General features: G+C 43.6%; 3 protein-coding genes and 1 pseudogene across 4 annotated transcripts; 3 read left to right on the forward strand and 1 right to left on the reverse strand.

The window, feature by feature from the left end:
* Positions 1 to 3571: 3571 nt before the first annotated feature.
* On the forward strand, positions 3572 to 4468 carry LOC147449537 (uncharacterized). Its single transcript, XM_086521586.1, has one exon. It carries the CDS (start codon positions 3572 to 3574, stop codon positions 4466 to 4468), a length of 897 nt encoding a protein of 298 aa, XP_086377712.1.
* A 335-nt stretch (positions 4469 to 4803) lies between these two features.
* On the forward strand, positions 4804 to 7203 carry LOC147449538 (uncharacterized). The gene is made up of 4 exons (XM_086522634.1): positions 4804 to 4924; positions 4988 to 5055; positions 5136 to 6018; positions 6095 to 7203. Exons 1-4 carry the CDS (start codon positions 4804 to 4806, stop codon positions 7201 to 7203), a joined length of 2181 nt encoding a protein of 726 aa, XP_086378760.1.
* Positions 7204 to 10011: 2808 nt separating this feature from the next.
* LOC147449539 (uncharacterized) lies at positions 10012 to 13177 on the reverse strand (annotated as a pseudogene). Its single transcript, XR_015189550.1, has 10 exons — positions 12684 to 13177; positions 11913 to 12604; positions 11611 to 11784; positions 11282 to 11487; positions 11067 to 11195; positions 10807 to 10986; positions 10580 to 10717; positions 10382 to 10475; positions 10209 to 10307; positions 10012 to 10101 (listed from the first exon to the last, which is right to left on the reverse strand). The product of XR_015189550.1 is annotated as an uncharacterized LOC147449539 (transcript).
* A 4243-nt stretch (positions 13178 to 17420) lies between these two features.
* Positions 17421 to 20452, forward strand: LOC147449540 (UDP-glycosyltransferase 85A2-like). The gene is made up of 2 exons (XM_086521587.1): positions 17421 to 17913; positions 19098 to 20452. The coding sequence occupies exons 1-2, from the start codon at positions 17421 to 17423 to the stop codon at positions 20450 to 20452; spliced, it is 1848 nt and encodes a 615-aa protein (XP_086377713.1).
* Positions 20453 to 21709: the final 1257 nt, after the last annotated feature.

Raw genomic sequence — 21709 nt, forward strand, 5'->3', positions numbered from 1 at the left:
AGCTCTAAAAGGACACTTTTATGTCTTGTTAGGTTATCAAACTAACCTTAAAGCTACCAATTGGCCAAAAGATTTATTAGCCTTTTGATTTTGTATGTCATCAACAATATCATAATCAACACCTTGACCCAAAGGGTAGTCCTCTGGACCTATTTTTCTTTGTCGTTGCCTCTTGCGGCTCTCTGGTTGATCATTTTCTTTATCTTTATCCTTCTTTGCTCTTCTCTCTCTCTCTCTCTCTCTCTCTCTCTCTCTCTTCTTCTTCTTCTATCTTTCTCCTTATCATGCCTAGCTCTCTTATTAGCCAATACATCTACATCTTGTTTCTCTAGGGTAATAATTTTGATAGCCCTACCTTATCCATTTGCAAGTAATGGTTGAGGATGATGTTATTGTGGTGCTTCTAGTGCCCTCTCTTGATGATTCTCTTTCCCCTTTCCTCAGACCTATCCATATAATGGTTACATCCCTCCTCACTGTCTTCACAATTATGGGAACAATAAGGGACATAGTTACCCTCTTCACCACAATTGTAGCATCTTCCTTGTGGCCTTTATCCCCTGCCTCTGCCAACTAGCCGCTCTTCTCTTTAATTTCTATCCATCATGTTAATCCTCAACTTTTGCAATTGACCAGCAAGATCATACAAAGCCCTTGTTGTAATGGGATCATGACCTTGGACCTATCACTCCACTCTATTATCCGCTACCACAGGAACTAATGGATGCACTACTACTTGCTCAACATGCATCATAACTTAATTCAACCTTTGTTTAATCTTTTTACTCTTGGCTTCAATGATTTCCAATAATCTAGCGGCTTCTTCTTGATCAACTTTCTCCCTTACACTTGGTGCATACTTTGAAGAAATCCCCTGGTGGTCATGGTATGCCACCTCTAATTGCACCTAAAGTTTTCACAAAAGTTGAGGTCTTGTGCTTCAACCACACCACCACCTTCTCTAAGACTTTACAACAAAAGCACTTCACTTGGGAGCACAATCAACAAATGTTTTCTCTTCGGTAGGATCGCCCCAAAAGATGATGGAACAAAAGACACCATGCACACACTCACATACCCTCGCACCTTAACAAGGGACTCCCTTATTCCTTTTACCTCACACAAAACTACTCAAGATGTTGGGGGTTAAATGCTAGCTACCTTTACCCGAGGTCGATTGTCCGGTGTTTGGCCGCCCACTGCCTACACCTTCCTTATTCTTGCTCATATACAAAGAATAAGAAGCCTCTCATGCTTGAGTGTTGGTCCACCCCCATAGTGCACTCTCTCCTCTCCCCTTGCCCGCTTGCACATACACATGTATCTGCACTGCACGTACACTGTCAAATGGTATCAGAGTTGTAGGTCTTCTAACCCGCTTCTTGACATAGATACGAAGGCATTCTGGCAAGCTCGATGGCTACGGCGGAGATCAAATCTCTTCACATGTGCAATTTCCCTTGGAGTTTGTGAGATTCAATGGAATCTTGTAGTAAATCAAGAAAGGAGAATAAGGTATCACTTGGGGATCTACATGAATCGGCCACTGAAAAGGTAACAAGTAGGAACTTGTAGCAGGAAGCAGTGAATCAAGGAATTTTTGGGGAATATGTTAGAGCAGTAAGTTGAATCTCTTCATAAATCAAGCAAGGCTTGAAGAGCTTGTAGAGCTAGGAGAGCAAACTTTGGAGCAAGGCATGCTGATAGACCTCTATAGGAGCTCACAAGATCAAGCAAAGCAGGCACGCATAGTGTGTGTGTGTGTGTGTGTGTATACACACACACATAGAGAAAGTCTCATGGTACTGAATTGTAGCAAAAGTTCAAATAGCTCAAAATGAAGCACATCTTGGGAGTGTGTGTGAGTGATCATACACACACGAAGGTGAAGCAACAAGTCTTGCAGAGTGTTGAGATAGGGAATCGGATTTGCAAAAAGAGCAAGGTTTGGGGTGAGTGATCATACACACATGAAGGTGAAGCAACAACTCTTGCAAAGAATTGAGAGAGGGAATCGGATCTGCAAAAAGAGTAAGGTTTGGGGGGAGAGGAATCGAGAGAAGCATAGATAGAGCGAGCAGAGCCTAGAATTGATGCAAGCAGAGGAAAAATCTTTGTGATCCCTGCACTTGATTGAACACACAATGAGTAGAATCAGGGACCTACGGGAATTGAGAGGTGAAAGCAAGTCAAGCAGGTCGAGAGCGTTGCAATCAACTATAGGCTGTTGAAATTTAACGAGCAATGAGTTGGGACTTAGCAAGAAGGCAACCAATTGGGCAATAAGTTGTAGAGTAGTTTGAGTCTAGAATCAAAATTAAGCATTTTTTTAAGGGTGTGTTCACACACATCACTATAGAGGAAGTGTGGAGAGATGGCATCGAAAAGCGCAAGAGGAAGCTACAGAGAGACAGAGAGAGCTTGGAAGCTCTCTTGGTTGTAGAGAAAAGAGAGAGGGTGCACGCGCTCTTGGTGTGTGTACACACACACACACACACACACTCATACAAACATCGGTGAGTAATCTTGGGCATCCCTCTACATTGGATTATCATCCCCAGCAGTGACGGTCGCACCTTGACACCGAAGGCGCATTTTTAAATTTAAAGCCAATAAGTTTCTCTCCATGCATTATAGATCCAACAAAAATCCAACATTGGAGGAGAAGCATATCATGACCCTTCAACACTGGAGAGAACAGCAAGTAAACTAGGAAAAGGCAGGCTCCTTACGATTTATACAACTAGGTCAGAATGTCCCCCCCCCCCCCCCCCCCCCCCACCCAACAAAACGATACCTACTCTGGTTTTTTCTTTTTTGTGGGCATAAACATGGAAAAAAGCTTTTGCAATGTCGTTTATCTCATGTGCTTCGTTCTTGGGGCAACCTTTAAAGGCATGATCTTTCTTGTCATAAAAGAAACGATTACCAATGAACTTCTTTCTTTTCGTCTTCTAAGTTCTTATTCTTCTTTCTTTAAAGTCATGACCTCTGTTGTAAACAAGCATGAAAAAAAGTGATAAAACCACGAGGCCTGCCTAGTAATAATGATCCAACTTAATGCTTTACAATAATGTGGTGCATGCAAGATTGAGAGAGAGAGAGAGAGAGAGAGAGGGGGGGGAGAAGGAACAATTTTTTATGTTGCAAGAAATAATCCTTGAGAGAGCAACTTGGTGTCCTGTCCACCCTTGGTGAACCTCGGTTCCGACAAAATTGAACCTGGCTTGCCTCAGGACTTGCCTCAGGACTATATAACACATAGCATTTAAAGAGGGGGGGTAAGGGGATCAATGGCAGGGAACTGGAATGGGGCTTATCGAGGGGATCTGGACCGTGCATACCTGTAAAAACTAAACCTGGACAGTGGGGGGGGGGGGCTGGGTAGGCTGGCCAAATTCAAGCGGGATAAGGCTGAGGGAAGTGCCATGTCATCAGGGTGGAAATTTGAATTTGGGACGCTTTTCAGGGGGGTCGACAGGCGGGGAGGCCACGCTGTTGGGGTTTGGGCAGAGAGGCCACGCATTATCTCTGAGAGGCAGGAGGGTAGAGGGAAGAAGCCACAACAGGTATGGAGAGTAGACAAATGCTAGACCTCAATGTACCTTGGGAGGCAAAACAAGTTATGCAGTCCATTGACTTAAACGTAACCTGGAAGGCAGAGGGAGATCGAGGGATGCCGGGCAGGATGGAGGCACGATTGGATGCTTTCAAGGATGGGGAGAAACAAAAGCAATATCGTATATTTGATTTGAATGAGGAGTTGGAGGAAGGCAACTCGTCATCAACAAGCTCAAGTAGTGCTTCCATGGAATCAGGATACCATTCTAGTGGTGGTGACCAAGTAAAGGAGTTTACCGAATTCCCTTCAACCTTCCTTACATATTCAATCCATAGGAGGAAACCCATGACCCAATCTTTTGACCTAGAGTTGCATGCTTCTCACCATTTCTTTAGCTTTTCTCGGGAGAGCTATGACCTTATGCTACTAGATCTTCAAGGGATTTGTAAGCCAACATTGGGTATGCTGCACAATGTCGGCATGCATGATGTAAAATGGTGGAACAAGATGAAGGACAATCTTGTGATCCGAGGATCCCCTCGGCATGGATCAGTTAGGATCTTCTTGAAGGGTCTCCCTCCCAGAGCCATTGCACCAAAGGAGGAGTGGACAACCATTACAGAACAATATCATGTCGACCAGCAAGGGGCTCATTTGAGCATGTTGGAAACTATGAATCAGATGAAAACTGCATGGTGCACAGATATCAAAAGGCATGGCATACCTACTTCATTCATTAGAGATGCGGTCAGAAATTGTCAGGTATGTAAGAAGGATCTATCCTCCAATCTGAATCGCTTATGTTTCAGAAGGTTGGAGGGAAGGGCAATGCCGGTGAGAAAACTCCAAGTGAAAAAATTATTACAAATAGATTTTATGTGTGTGATGTGCTGGAGATTATTATGATAAACCATAAAGTCAGGCTTGTTAAGATAAGATCAGCCAAGGTAGGCGAAGGAAAGGTAGAGGACTACTATGTCTGTCATCGTGGTGGTTCAAGAAGGCATCATGGAGAAAATAAGCGTAGAGAGAGGAAAACGAAGAAGTGCGGTTGTCCTTTCAAGGCACAGGTTCAATTCAGTGAGGGAGTTCATGAGGTCACGATTTTGCTTCGTGCTACGCATGAGGGCCATGTTCCTGGCTCTCGGGCTAACTTATATCATCTACCTGTTCATCCAAGTGTGCTTCAATGTTGCATGGAGGATTATTTTGATGTTGGAACATGTCGCCATGTTGCCAAAATGTCAGTTTCAAAAGAAAACTTCCACAAGCAACGAGCATCCTTGTTAGATCGCACAACTTTTCGATTCTTCATGATCTCAAAGGAGGTCCAACAGTTGGCATATAGCCTACGGCATGAAGGTAGCAAGATAATTTTCTTTTCTTGTCACCCCTTTAATTATTTAACGATTTTGTTTTCTCTAGGTCGTGCATCTGGGAATGATTGGTCTGCAATGTACATGGAGGCTCTAAAGTTACAAGCCGCAGGGAAGGTACTTTGGAGTGCCCTATCTTCATTTTTATGTTTTCCTTTTTCTTATGTCCTTATTTAGTTGCTTATTGCTTTTGAAAGGTCGCATATGTGCAACCATACAACCCAAATGCTTTGCAAGACGTCAACAAGCCGTTTGTCGTCATCATTCAAGATGATTGGATGCTTCATATGTGTATTCGATTCTCACAACATAATGCATGGGCCGTGGACAGCACATTCAAGACAAACGTTTATGGGTTGCCATTGTATGCAGCTGTTTTGCCAAATCAAAATGGTACAGGGATTCCTTTGTGGTCGATGATGTGCACAAGTGACCCTGGGACATGTCAGGAAAGCGTTTCCCTTGAATTGACCATCCGGATGATATTCTCGAGAATGGGCAGCATACGACCAAATGCAATTGTGATAGACAAACGTCCCCAAGAATTGAATGCCATCTTGAGTGCCGTCAAAGATGATCCTGCTTGTTGCGCTGAACACAGTGAAGCAAAACGAGTCCAAGTAGCATGTCATGTCCTGGTTTGTTGGTTTCATGTCAAAAAGGCTTGGGTGGAGAACCTTTTGCCGCAAGTGCCAAGACACATGCAAGATCATGTTTATTCTTCAATGTGTAACTTGATGCACTCCAGCTCCGAGGACGACTTTGAAGCTCGCTTTCAGCGCCTCTTGCTGGACTACTCCAATCATGAAAATATTCAGTGTTATGTCTCCAATGGATGGTGCTCGAAGTCATGCGTATGGCGTGAACGCTGGCCGAAGTTTGGACGTCTTTTTCCCCATGGCAATGTGGACACGACAAATTTGGTGGAAAGATTATGGCAATATGTCAAGTATACTCTCTTGGATGCGATGATAAATAGGCCAGCCTTGGATCTACTACATGCACTTGTTGGCAATGCGAGGAGTGGAAGCTGGATGGGAGGAACTCTCTTGGAGTTCTTCAAGAAAAAGCAAGAGCTAGGTGAGCTATTGTCCCACTCCTTGGACTTTCTCTTCGATCTACCTCTTAGTAAAGTTCATGGCATGTTCATTGACAGTGGATTCTGGACGATTTGCTGTGTATGGTTCAAGCAAGAGTGCAACAAAGGCACAAGTTGCTGGGGAGAAGCTATGTCAACGATACAAGACTAATCCTGAAACTCTTCAGGTGGTGAACGAATCTACATTACTCTTCAAGATTCAAAGCATGACATCAGACTCTTGGTACCATGTGAGCATGCAATCCTCGTACTGTGATTGCCCAGACTGGTCCTCCCAATGCAAGCATCTATATGGGCTTCGGTTAATACTTCAAAGCTATTTTCCAATGTTTCATGCAATTTTACCTATTGTGGATAGCGTGCATGCAATGGCTGACCTTGCAACCAGCGATGGAATGCAACAATGTGCCCAAGTCTTTGAAACAGGGAGTGGATGTGATGACAAAGCACTGGATACTGATATGAATGGCATTGGACCATACTTGCAACAGGTTGACATGGAGATAGTCAATTGTATCGACAAATCTAGGGAGTTCTTGCGACAATTGGCTGATGTATTACCACAGTGGACATTGCAGCAAAAGGAGGTTGCTCTAAAGAAATTAAAGATCTCTATGGAGAACTTGGAGAATCTCCATGAGCCGGAGGAGATCAGCTTGCCAAGAAAGGGTAGCATCAAACAAATCCAGGCAAATGTCACACAAACACGGCTTGGGCATGGCAGGCTATCGTGTATCATTGATGGCATAGGTGAGGCTGTTGAAGGTTGTCCAGAACCAGCAAAAAAAACCAGAAACACAGGTTCCTTGAAACGTAAGCACCAGCGAAGGCGAAATCGAGTGCGTTTTGAGAAATGGCGACGTGTTGATTGCCGGCATTGTTGTAGCAAAACCCTTCTTGTTGATGGCTCAAATATAGTATGTTGCCATACATGCCATGCTTTGCTCCCTCTATCTCAGAAGCACATGTCTGCAAATTCAACTTCCCAGATCATGAACCACCTTGTACAGTTATGGGATGGTGAGAACCCGGCCAATGGTTCTATCATAGCATGTGACCACGAGGTATCGCATATTGATTGTGAACGACATCTCACTGTGAAGCTTGATGATGGACGGATATATGAGAAGATCTATGCCTCGCGGACACGAATTACTTTTATATGACTTGCGTGCGGTTTAGGGTCATCCTCATATGTCATGCCTCATTGGAACTTTGCAAGCTATGTATGTTTTGTGAACATGACTTGGACAATTGCAATATATTTGTTTTTGGAACAATTAGATTGATATGATGTGGTTCCCAAAAAGCTAGACTAGTTTGTAGATATCCTAAAGTTCATTTGGGTTGTCTTAATCTGGTTGTTTGTTCTTTATCACTCGTAAGTGGTCGCAACAATGAAGTGTTGTCTCTTTGATATTACCAGCAAAATGAAACCATAATGCATCAACACAAGCCTTTTGCCAGGTGGTTGACAACAAGCTCATGGGCCGAGTTTTCTCTGGCTTTTCCCAGGTCTTGCATCTCTATATAGGGCTATAGGTTGAGCCCAAAAGGGTCATGCTTCAACTGATCTTGATGGCGATTTTGCTAGGTTTAGGATGCGTGCACATCAGCCATGTACATATGCTTTTACCAATTCTGGGATTCTGATTTTTGCTCTCGCTCTTGCTAGGTCTTGCATCTTCCAGATCAGCCTTAGAAGAAGGTACTTATAGTTTCCATCCATACACAATGGGACCTTGCCATAATCTCGGACATGACCATAAACTGATTGCCAAAAGCTCACACACCCAGCATGACTTCACCATAAACACACACACATTCAGCATGACACTAAAAACAAACCTCGCCATAATGCCCTAAACGTAGGGTCGGCACAAACACCACCAATCGGACCTCGCCATAATCTCGGACATGACCATAAATTGATTGGCAAAAAGTTCACACACACCCATCATGACACTAAAAACAAACCTCGCCATAATGCCATAAATGTAGGGTCGGCACAAGCACCATTCGAACCTCGCCATACTCTGAGACATGACACACACAAAAACAAATCTCGCCATAATGCCATAAATGTAGAGTTAGCACAAACCATAACATCAAATTGATCGAGCTGGTTTAGGGTTACATGATCAGTTATAGGAGACTCGAAATGGACTGCAACGGCACAAACACCAATCGGACCTCGCCATAATGCCATAAACCTAGAGTCGCTCGGCACAAACACCAATCGAACCTCGCCATAATGCCATAAACCTAGAGTCACCATAACATCAAATTGATCAAGCCATTTGTATTACATGATCACTAATATACACATAAACATTGGCTTATCAGAGAGTACATATAATAACTAAACCCGAACGAAGCCTAAACCTGCATACAGAAATAAACATGGCCGTTGAACATACATCCGATCACTAAACCCAGACGAAACCATAAACCTGCATACAGAAATAAACATGGCCCAACAACCACATCCGATCACTAAACCCGAACGAAGCCATAAACCTGCATACAGAAATAAACATGGCCCAACAACCATACACCATCGAAACTCGCCATAATGCCATAAACCTAGAGTCAGCACAAACCATAATATCAAATTGATCGAGCCATTTGTGTTACATGACAGTTATAGGAGACTCGAAATGGACTGCAACCTTATTAAACAAAAGACTAAACCTTGATTGTAGGAACTCGCCATAAGTCATATATACATGAGTACCAGATAAAAAGGATAAATTGTGGTCAGAATGCATGAGTATAACAAAAGGTTGTTGGACCACTAATATACACATAAACATTGGCTTATCAAAGAGTACATATAATAACTAAACCCGGACGAAGCCATAAACCTGCATACAGAAATAAACATGGCCGTTGACCATACATGCGATCACTAAACCCGAACGAAGCCATAAACTTGCATACAGAAATAAAAATGGCCCAACAACCATACATCCGATCACTAAACCCGGACGAAGCCATAACCCTGCATATAGAAATAAACATGGCCGTTGATCACATCCGATCACTAAACCCGGACCTCGCCATAAACCTGCATACAGAAAGAAACTGAGCTCAGAACTGAGCACCTAAAACATACATGGCTCTTAGACATAACCATAAACCAACCCAAAACCGAGCACCTATTATAGATCCAGATATAAACGTGAAACATTGCACCAAAAGCTCGTCACAAAGGACAATGCACCACAAACTGGGAACACATTACAAAACCTCGTCATAAACAAAAGAGTCGCCATAGACATACATAATCGGGGAGTCGCCTTAGACAGAATCGGACCTTGCCATAAATTTTACTCAACAGAAAATAAAAATCAAACATCACCATAAATAATAATTTAGCTAGACTAGATGCATGTCCAAAAATGGATGAGGAATCGGGGTTCGATCGAGCTCAAGCATAAAACTCTGATACAGCCCGCTTACACCATAAACACTGGCCACACCTAAACCCAGACGTAGAAATAAACCTGCAAACATAAACAAACATGGCCACTAGCCCCACATGGAACTAAACCCGAACGTAGCCAAAAACCTGCAAACATAAATAAACCCAACCGTAACAAACCTGCTTGTATACATAAACATGGCCACTTCCCACATACATCAAACATAGTCCTGAACCTGCACATAGACAAAATATGGATCTCGGATGTGGCTAGCCGCCATAAACAAGCCCACATAAACATAGTCAGTAGCCAATGATTTGCTTTCTTTGAACGAATATTGCAGCATAAAACTCGCCATACATACTTTATCGACACAAACCCTGGACATTACATGTAGGCTGATACAAAACCATTGTGCATAGACTAACACAAAACCTCGCCCTAAACCCGATCATACATAAAGTGTCATGGGTTGTTTTACAAAACGGCCATAGACCTGGCTCCCTCTAGCGCAAAATGAAACACATATGGTGACCAGCCATAATCTCATTCCCCCCCCACTATATCTAAGCATCAAATATGGAGGCTTTGCCTCAATGCCAACACATCATCGTGTATGAACCATGTCTTCTTCACCTGCACAACATCGACAAACACAAGAGGATTGAAGGAAATTAGAAAGGAGATTAATATCCAGATGCATATGGTAGAAAGATAGCACTCGACACATACTCTAAGCATACCCAGCTTTTGCTCTTCTCCTGCAAGCAAGACTGAATTATGTAGCGAATGGCAGCCATGACATAAAACCCACAGTCAATCGCATTTCGTTGAATTGGGCCCTGCAGCATCAAACCATTAACATGACTAACATGCCCTAAATTTTCCAAGCATGAGAGAGCACAAGGAGACATACTTTCAACACTTTTAACTCAAATTTGGTGGCAGGTTCAAGCAATGCATATTGGACATCATGAGCTTTTACTCCTTGGGCCATCGCCTCCATAGCACTGCATATTCATAACAAGCAAGATAAAAAACCATTGATAGCCATATCAACTTGTTTCATATACCGACCTCCCCAAGCTATGATGAACAAAGTCAACCCATGTACCTGTGCAAAACAGGTACAATATCCATCATGGTCGTCCACCCAAGTGGGTCATAGTAGAGAATGTGGTTCTTTCTCCTACGTAGCCCAGCAATCTTTGCATGTGTGGCAAGATACATAACACAACATGTCCAATGCTCCCTGTTGCACAGAGAGACAACATCAGCATGTCAATGAGAAGCCACAATGTAACATACCTAGCAGCCCTTTGTCCTCTCCTTACAAACCACCTGTAAATGATTGGAAAAAATATAAGCACGCATTCACCAAAGTCCCTCTCCCCGAAGAAGTTATGTAAGACCCACATGGAATCTTGCTTGCCCAAAGTCGCATCCACAATAGAATACCACATAGAGTCCACAAGCATCACTTGCATGAGGACATCTGAGCCTAGTGTGTACTCCATCCACCTGTAAAAGTGAGTATGTTAAGCACATGTTTGCTCACCATAATGCATACCACTCAATAACAAAAACATGGCGGTGATTACATTGCAAATAGATTCATCGTGCGCGTGGATGCTTTATTTGATCAGATGAAGCGTAGAGCCTGATCCTCAATGTCCACTCGTAGGCCAAAGCGAAGAGAGTTGAGCGACATAGGCACATGTGAAGAGAATCTACATCCAACATGCCAAAATAATGAACATAGTGAGTATCAAACAATTAGAAAACTGTGAACATAGGGATGGTTGACAAAAGCCACCTGTACAAGGCCCGATTACTACATGTCGGAGTTGCAGGGCTGATTTCATGGCCTATTTTTTCAACTGCCAGCTGGTTATTACCGACATAAAATAGGAGAGCCGACAAAGATGCATCATCAAGAGAGCCTATTTCAATAGCTTTCTCTTGTGTCTTCCCTCTTTGAATCGAAAGCTTTTTCTTTGTTGGAGCTGCAAGCAATATAGGTTAGAAATGAATGCACATTTATTAGAACACATCAGCATGTTGGATTTTTTTTCACCGCTCTCAACACCTAAACAAAATTACTTATGCACAAAAAAGAAAAAGTTACAAATCCTAGACACATACATCCTCATCGAGCTTAAGATTGCTTAATGTCTCTGCAAGTCCTGGGCCCTCTTCTCTCTTGTCTTCATAATTCTCATTGTCGTCCTCTCCTTCGGGAGCATACTGGAAAGGGTCCTCATTGTCAATGTCCTCCAAGGCTGCCTCAAGCCAAGGAGGAATATCATGCATCCTCTTCTGTGAATGTCCATAGCATGGTAGTTAGAGAATTAGTAGAAATGAATGAACTAATCAAACATGGTGTACAAACATACTATGAAAATTGATGACAAAAGAAAACCAAATTAGACAAATCGGAAACTTACATGTGTGTTGTAACCTTCATCAATGCGCTTTTGAATTTTTGCCAACCGGAGAGCCTTGACTGCCATGTAGTCTCGCATCTTCCCAGCCACAAATTCCTCAATAAAAACGGCCTCTGACATGTGCTTGTACTGATTTCCGAGGTCCTTCCATACTTGGTGAGCCCATATACGCGTGATGCGTTGATACCTTTTACAATTTTGCCTAAACTTCCTATCCTTGTCGCCAAATCTCTTTAAAGCTGCTTTATGCCAAGCTTTCACTTCCGGATTAGACATGAGGTTTGCTCTTCTCTCAGCTTCTTTGAGGAGGGGACGACCTCCAGGGCGCTTTTCAATCTCTACAGTGATTCCATGGAAAGTCTTGAGGTGAGACATCATCCGTAGTCTTTTGAAGATGAAGGCCGATCGCTTTGGGCAATCAACACTTGCGCAGCATTGACGTGCTAGCCGTCCATCAGGGAGCTCAATCTCTAACTAGACTTTTGGTTTTTGGATACTGGCTGCCTCTTCTCGCTTTGGAAGATCCTCAAATACCTCCTGTGCTTCTCCCTTTGCTACATCCTCTGTCTCAACTCCACATTCCCTTGAGCCCACCAACTTCTTTCGCGGACGGATGTTTAGGCTCGAGGGTGTACCCATCTCATGCAAGGTGTGCTTCCGTGGACTTCTCCTTGGTTGAGAAGTAGCCCCTTCTACATGAGGAGATGTGGGAGTAGTGAAGCTCTCCTCATGACAGAAGGGTCCCTCTTCTTGCTATTTAGCTATGTCCACCTTCTCGGACTTCTCTGTAGGTTGGACCTCCTCCCCATTCTTTGCCTTTGGTGAGACATCGGCCTTTCCTCTTGTGAAGCGAGAGCAACCACCCCTTTGCCATGTTCTCTTCCCCTTTCTAGCAGGTGAACGAGCCATCCCCTAGCCACAACCTCGAGCCAAATTAGCTCATGAAAAGCATGACAATAATTCCCTCTATTTCTCTCTCACACACACACACAAAGACACACAATCAGCCACACAACGCACTCCCTTTCTTCACATGGCCAAGCTCATGCATAACCCCATGGTCGAGCCCCGAGATGCTTGCAGAAAGCATGCATGGAACCCACGCATCCAACCCTTCAGCGAGAAAAAAAATTGTGCTCACCTTCAATGCTCTACCCACATAGAACGCATGCATCCCAACCTTCACAGCCAACGAGAAAAGGAGATCCCCTCACCCCACTTGTTGCTCCTCCGCTTGGCCCTCAAACGATGCTGAGCTAGAGCGATGACCGGATAGCGATGACGGGATTATCCACCAGTAGCGCAAAATCCTGTAAGGACCCTCCCCCCACCAAACCCCCGTATCCCCCCACTCGCGGGCTCACCATGCAACCAATCAACAGTCGCCACACGTCCCATGGCCCATGTTTTGAATTTGGCCAGCCCTTAACCCCCCCCCCCCCCTCTTTAAATGCTGTGTTATAGTCTTGAGGCCTGGCTTGGGGCTCGTGATGGTCGAGACAGATACAGATGACAGAGCAAGCGGTACTTAAAAATACATAAATACAAATAGGCTGGCTAGCCTATGATATGACATGTATATGCCTCGCCTAGGTCACCCCACCATAAAAAAATAGAGTAAATGTAAATGGTGGGGATACGGTCTCGATACTACGAGGTCCACGACAAAGGGACCGTCTCGAGCCCCAAGCCAAGCACGGCCCCTCTCAGAGCTTCTCACGAGTCACGAGTCACAGCATCGTACCACAGGCCAAGCTACTCCCTCCAGAGTCCACACTTCACAAACTACTACAATTTTATATGGCACACTTGCATGGTTATATTGCAGGTGTTTTCCTCCTGTAGCCCCATCCTCTCCATACTCATTACAGAGAGTCCCTGATATCATCAACAACACATACATGCCTATCCCTCTTTGCCATAGCAACATAATTTTCATGAAGAGGCGTCATGTAATTCTGATCAAATTGCCTGCAATTGATAGAGAAGGTTTTCATCTATTTCCAGCACACAAAACAAAACCTCAAGAAGAGCAATGCTTCATCGAAATTCATGTCAACAAAAAACAAATCAAAAAAGATACCTGCAACTGCACGCCAAAAAGAGCAATGCAATACTAATTAATCAAAATTTATGTCAAAAGCTTTACCAAAAGCCATATACAACACTTGGGTGAGAGGATCAACAAAAGCCATATCCAACACTAAATTAGACATCTCTCTCTCTCTCTCTCTCTCTCTCTCTCTCTCTCTCTCTCTCTCTCTCTCACTCACACACACACACACACACACACACAAACAACATTGCTAACACACACACACACACACACACACACACAAACAATGTGAGTGTGTGTGCTGTGAGTGTCAAGTCTAGAATTGCATTCACAGTAAATGGATTTTCTAAACATTTAGGATATATAAGGAGAGTTACAAAGTTCCGAAGGACAGAATGCAAATATACATGATGCCAGTAGGTCAGTAAGGAGATCTACTTGCAAGTTGCAAACACGGCATGTTTGGGGAGGTACCAAAATGCTAAGATTGAAGGGATTTGGGAGGGTTTACAGGCAACCATGGAGCTACGAGCACTGCGAGTCGCAACAAAACGAGAAGGATGCTGCGCGTCTCTCTCTCTCTCTCTCTCTCTCTCTCTCTCTCTCTCTCTCTGTCTGTGCCTTCGCTCTTAGACGAGTAAGCCTTTCCTCTCCTTAACTTGCCCTGCACCAAAACCAAAGCTGGCCATGGCAATGGTGGCTTCTGAGCTACTGCTTGTTGTGTGCCATGCCTTGCTTCATTGTGACCCACTCCCTTGGCGTCCAGTATAATGGCAGAAGCCGCGAGCTTTGCCTGGCGAGTATCGCCCTCCCCCGTTTCCACGACTGCGCGGATATTTCAACCTGAAAAAAGTCAATTGCAGTTTTGTAGTTCCCCCCACATGGAGGAAGCTCAACTACACACTGCAGCGAAAGCTGATGATGCTGGAGCGACTCTTGTACTAGAGGCAAAAGGTTAAACGCCCTCCCCTCCCCCCCCCTCCCCCTCCTCCCACAACAAAACACTCTGTCGTGCGCCATGCCTTGCTTCATTGCGACCCACCCCCTGCGCCTCAGACTTGAAGCAAAAATATTAGCGCTCATCAACACGAGACAGAAAGAAAGTAGGGGGAGAGAGAGAGAGAGAGAGAAAGAGAGATTTTCTTTCTATTCAACCCAGTGGATCGTGCACGATTCTCGTTAATGAGACAAAGAAAAGATTGGTGCCAGCTTGCTTGTCTTTGTAATGAGTACTTTTAGCTCTGTAAACCAACCTCACCGTTTGTAATGAATACCTTTTAGCGTTGCCCAGGCAGGGAAAAAAAAAACAACTCACCCTTTTGCATTAGCACTAAAGCTCTATCTTTATTATGAGTGTATGCTAGGCAACCAACCAATAAAAAAATCAAAAAAATGTAGATTTTTTTAAACAACCTCTCCTTTCCCATTAAAGAAAAAAAGGGAACACATCACTGTGGCCTTAGCCCTTTGGGCAAGCCAAAAAAACCGGTTACCAATGAACTTCTTTCTTTTTGTCGGCTTCTTTAAGCCATCAAAACAAGACAAACCCTATCCTTTTGGATTAGTTGTGAATGAAGCATCACCTCCTCCATACTGCCACAACTCTTCATCTAGGAACACTGCAGTCGTTCAAAAGTAAAAGGATTTTGAGTGTTGAGTGTTGTAACAAGGCCATCATATTTGGACGAAAGTCTATGAATACAACTTCATGTACAATTCTTAGGAGAGATGGTGCCTCGATGGTGCACACTAATGGTGGCCACATGATCTTGGAGGTCTATGTCGAATTAAAGGCCTCCACTTTCTCCCCTTTCACAAGCTTTTGAGCAGCAAATTGATCTTTTAGATTTTGAATTATGGTGTAATTATGAGCCCCATATAGACAAGCCAATGTGCTCACACATTCATGTGCTTTGGAGGTGTGCAACTGAATCAAATTGTGTACATAATCACTTCTTATACATACTTTCGAATGCACCTTAAGAAATCATAAGTATCATGTGCAATTATAGGCTAATAAAAAACTCCCTCTACACATTTTCTAAATTTGAATAAACAACTCTCTTTCTCCATAAACTTATGGCTTTTTTTTTTCAAAATTTGGACTAAAAAGCTCTTCTTGTAAGTATAATTTTGTAATTAATAAAAACTATAATAACCCTCATGTTTGAGAGTGCAGATGATACACCTACATATCCACAAGGTGCATCCCCCTGGTACACATAACAAGGGTGCACAAAGCATGCACATTTCTTCTCTTTCATATTGCATGTAGTAGGGCCTCAACACTAAAGGGCACGGGTAGAGAGAGATAGGATTCGCGGTGGAGTTCGAAAGGGGGAATCTCGAGGCGGATGGAGGGTAGTAAAAAATAGGCGCCCATTGCAGGCACGGGGACTCGAACCCTCACCACCGCCATGAGAGCCCAATGCACTAACTACTACGCCCGTGACAGGCAAGTTGACATGTGGACAAACCATAAAATGATAAATAAACTTGGACAGGCTCCCTGCTTGTCCAAGTTTACTTTTTCGTGTCTTAGTTTACTCTAGCCATCTTACGGCTGCGCGCGTCTCGATCCCCGTGTCCTATCTTCGTTGTCGTAGATCCCACCGCTTGGGCTTCATTAAATTACCCGTGCCCTTTAGTGCTGAGGGTAATAGGGAGGAGCACCTTGCACCACACACATGTGGAGAGAGAGAGAGAGAGAGAGAGAGAGAGAGAGAGAGAGAACTCAACAACGCTCTAGAAGATGCTGCAATAGCTCCTTTTTATGCACATACCTCTCTTCCAAAGACTTCACCCCCATCATCTTGAAGATTCCCACCCACAAGGAGGATGCTTGATCCTATGTATGCCCCTTACCCAAAGATCTTTCTATTTGGCTGTTTGTTCACAAGGAAGCAAGCTCCAACATGTCACACACAAGAGTTACGTAGACACTCTCTCTTGGAAGTGTACACTTGCATGGTTTTACATGGTTTGTCGTTATGAAGATAAATGTTTGTCTTCCGAGTCTCTCTCCTATGTTTGTTAGCATGCTTGGAAATTTCTGAAGGTGACGATCCATAGGAGGGAATCGGGATCAATTGTAATTTGATGATGCTCGTTGCACATGGAGACAAGGTGTTTACTCTAAGGAATCGAATCCAAGGTTCTTAGAGAGATAATTCTCTCTAGCCGCCGGCTGCACCAAAATCGACTCCGCAACTGATCAGGGGCTCCGGCCATGGACGACGCCTGCTTCTTCTTCTTTGTCTTCTTCTTCTTCTTCTACTAGTGCATGCAGCTGCATATTGTACTATAAGGTGGGCACATGCCGCTTCATCACCTCACTAGCAGCTAGTACTCACACCTGCAGCCCATCCGCTTTACTACACATGGGGCCGGCCTGCTACGTCCCCCTGCATGTCATCGCCCTCCCTCTTCCCTACGTCGGCCACATCAAGCCCATGCTCGAGCTCTGCACACTCTTAGCAGATCACCATGGCGCTATCGTCTCCTTCGTCAACTCTCCCCCCCATCACCGCCACCTCATCGCCAGCGGCCAGCCCAATTATAGTATCCTGCAGCCGCTGCCGCCGTCACAGCAGCAGCGCATCCGCTTCTTTGAGGTCGCCTGCAAGCTGCCTGACCCACGACACAACAGCTCCCTTGCAGACTTTGTAGCCCCAATCTATGAAATGCAGCAGCCCTTTCAGAGTCTCATGGCCCACCTAATCCATGATCACGCTGTGGCCAACGCCGGCGCCGCTGGCGATGCAGCTGTTGATCCTTCGCAGCTTCCCTCTCCCTCTCGCACACTCCTCCTTGCTGACATCCGCATCCCATTCGCGCAGGATTGTGCTAACATGTTTGAAGTGCCCCGTGTGGCCTTGTGGGCGCAGTCTGCTGCTAGCTTTGCATGCAATCTCTACTTCAGCAAGGGCCACAAGCCTCCACAAGGTACTGTGTGCACTGGTAGAAAGGCACAACACAAAGTGGGTACTAGAAACCCTAAATGCAACAAAAGGCACTTCAGATATATATATATACAAGAAGATTTAGAAATTTTCTCGTGTAGGAAAAAGGAGTCTTATTCGGTGTTTTTCATACACTGCATAACATCATGAGCTTCTGCTCGGGAGGCACCACTTACCTAGCTAAGTATGATTGGGGGCAAGGGACAGCCGCCCACCCCCCCCCCCCCCCCCGACCGGGCCAGCGGTCCCCTGCCCCCAATCGTACCTAGCTAGGTATGCGGTGCCTCCCTAACAGAAGGTCATGATGTTGAGGTAAGTCACAATGTGAGAATTATTGTGAGAATCTGCCCAAAACTTTCTTGTGGTAACATTGTGGTAATAATCACAGCTTATTATAAGATTTTTATCATGAAATGGTTTCTTGCTATGTAATTGTAAACAATAAGGAGCCGAAATTTTGCAATTATCTTTGTTGATCTTCCAGTTGATAATTAACATATAGCTCGGTAAAACGCGCATTTGAGCTTGCAGTTGGAAGACTAGCTTTTAGTGTCTGACAAACACATGAGATTAACATGGATCCAAATGCGCTGCAAAATTGCCATGTTCATCTGTTTACAACACATGACCAATTGATCATCTAGTTATTACATTTGCCAAATTTAAGATTTTGAGAAATAATGTCCATCAATTCAACTACTTGAACAATATGCTTAATGGAGTAGGCATGCTAAATGCATCCTTAAAAGGAAGAAATTGAATTTACGTGGTTTAGATCAAACAAAAAACAATCAATGTACAACGAGAAACCTTATAGACAAATATCTGTATAATGGGATTAGTTTTTTTGCATGAAATCAAAATTTAAGAGAGATCAATCGAGTTTTTTGCCATTACTAATAAGAAGATTTAGAAATTTTCTCATGTAGGAAAACTGAGTCTTTTTCATTGTTTTTCATACAATGCATAACATCATGAGCTTCTGCTCGAGAGGCATCGCATACCTAGCTAGGTACGATTGGGGGCAGGGGACCCTGGCCCCCCCACCGGGCCGGCGGTCCCCTGCCCCCAATCGTACCTAGCTAGGTATGCGGTGCCTCCCTCATAGAAGCTCATGATGTTGAGGCAAGTCACAATGTGAGATATTGACTAATTCACTCATGGCAGATATCATGACGGCAATCGAATGCGTCGCAGGAATTCCGCCACTAAAACGAGAAGAATTGGGTCCCTTCCTCACCTTGGACTCTTCGGATCCTGTGTCTAATTTTATCATGCACCCATTTTCTCGGTTAAATGAGGCTCAAGCAATTGTGCTAAACACATTTGAAGAGTTGGAATCTGCCACACTCGAAAGCTTGCGCAAAGATGAAACTCTTACATGTCCGCTTCTTACAATGGGCCCGCTTTTATCAATCAGCTCCCTCATGCAACACAACCGAAGACTAGTAAATCATGACAGCGAATTAAGCAAGCAAATCAATGAAGAAGATGCAACACATGCAAACATTAGTAACAATGGGAAAATTTGCGAGGAGAAAACTATCGATGAGTATAATGCAATATTTGATAATTGTCAACAATATCAACCAGACAACATGAGAAAAGATCTAAATGAGATTAAAGCCTGCAATTTGATGGAGAATAGAGTATCAACAGGTAATAAAAATGGAGTTTTACTTCATGGTAATTCAAATGGAATCTATAATGATGCATATAACGTCGAAGAGCATAGTACCGTGCATGATACTGCATGTAATGGTCGTTCCCAACACAATCGATGTGAGCCACATGGTGATAGTCTATTACATTCCCATGGGATTTGCTATCAACCTTGTTACCATAATCAAGGTACTAATGGCAATCATAGTCACCACATCATGCAAAAGTGGTTAAGATGGTTAGAGAAGCAAGCTTCTCAATCAGTCCTTTACATCTCTTTTGGAACAGTCTTGCCATTACCAATAGCTTTCCTTGAGCAAGTCCTTACTGCATTGAAGGCCACTTGCAAACCCTTTTTATGGGCGTTACGCCCCGACTCTATCTTACCGCCCCATGATGACCCCTCTACTTACAATTCTCTATGCTGGAACTTACCATTTGGCTTTATCACCCCTTGGGCTCCTCAACTAGAAGTCCTCTTACACCCTTCTGTGGGTGGTTTTCTTACACATTGTGGTTGGAACTCTACTCTTGAAAGCATTTGGTGCGGTGTTCCGATGCTCACTTGGCCTCTTTTTGCTGAGCAAAGGCTTAATGCTCGCTGCATTCTCGATGTTTGGAAAGTTGGAGTGCCTCTTGAAGCTAATGGAAGAGGAGTTTTCACTAGTCTAGAGCTGCAATCAAAAATTCAAGAGATATTTGAAGGCAAGGAGACTCAAACTAATGTGGGAAAGTGGAGAGAGGCAGCTATAAGGGCTCATGAATCATCTAAGGGAACTTCTAGTTTGAGCAATGACTTATTGCTTAAGATTATTAAGCTTAACAAAGAGCTCAACCATTCTTCTATGAGTTGCATATAAAAAATTTAGCTACATTATCAATGAATATAGAGTTTGGTTTCTCCCCTCCTTTCAGTATGAATTGGATCCCTGCTCTGATGGTTGTGGGAAACATAAGGGAAACCAAGTGTCACTAGACAAACCTCTTGTTAAATTGTTTTTGACACTTCTATGGATAATCCATCCTTATCACAATCCCAAATTAGTAACAATAAATTAATCCAAGGCTTCTGCTTTAACAAATTTGGGTTTGTATTTGAGTCGCTAATGAGACATTCAAAAGAAATCAACTTGTTCACATGTGTGCAATTTTCTCGGGAAGGCACTATTCAGAACCCCCCTATATAATGTGTGCTCATCAAGTATTTAAAAGACCCCTCTATTAAAATGATGACATGAATAGATCCTTCGGGGGGGGGGGGGTCACTATGTATAAAATGCGTATATCGTGTGTGTTCAAGGACTATTTCTATAACTCTTTATCTTTGAAATTCTAACAAATAAAATATGCCCTTTTCACTATAAGAGGAAATTTCTAAAACCACTAGCATTGCAACTAAGTAACAAAGGATAATAGAAAGATATAATATTGTGTGTGCGGTGTCGTGCCGTGGCACGTTCATAATGTGAATCTAAAATATCTAGGTCACTCTTAATGCTTTTGTTATGTGGGACTGAATGCTATAATGTACATAGTGTAATATATGCGAAAACGGATGCCATGTTTGCATACATATACATACCTTGCCGGGCACGCAGGCCAAAGACGTGGCATCGGTACATCTTTTTCCACATTAAACTATGCCTGATTTTCTTTAGGAATGTACAAATGTCAAGTGTTTTGAAGTGGCACGCTCGTTTTGCCTAGAAACTTCAATGCGGGCGATGTTGGCCAAAAATAGTAGGTTTCGTGTCGCAGGCATAAAAGGCATGTCCAAAATGCTTACCAAGTGGAAAAATGAGGTTCAACGTGAAATTTGAGCCCAATGGATTTTTCCACAAATTTAGGGATTTTTCCAACCTCGTTTGGGCTTTTCACGAACAAAAAGGAGCATTTTTAGGTGAAAAATGGCTATAAATGGTCAAAAATAGCTCAAAATTCCACATCTACAATGGTGAGGTCGTTGCCTAAGTAAAGAGGGAGTTCTAGAGACAATAATGAGCTCATTTGGATATATAAGCAAGGAGATACAACCATTCCTTTTATAGGGTGCTAGTGCAGCCCCGTGCTGCTTCCACTACATGGTTGAGCATGTGAGGCCTCCAATTAGGGTTTCC

Source organism: Adiantum capillus-veneris, chromosome 10 (assembly GCF_014529385.1).
Source record: "Adiantum capillus-veneris isolate H3 chromosome 10, ASM1452938v2, whole genome shotgun sequence".
NCBI classification, from domain to species: Eukaryota; Viridiplantae; Streptophyta; class Polypodiopsida; order Polypodiales; family Pteridaceae; genus Adiantum; species Adiantum capillus-veneris.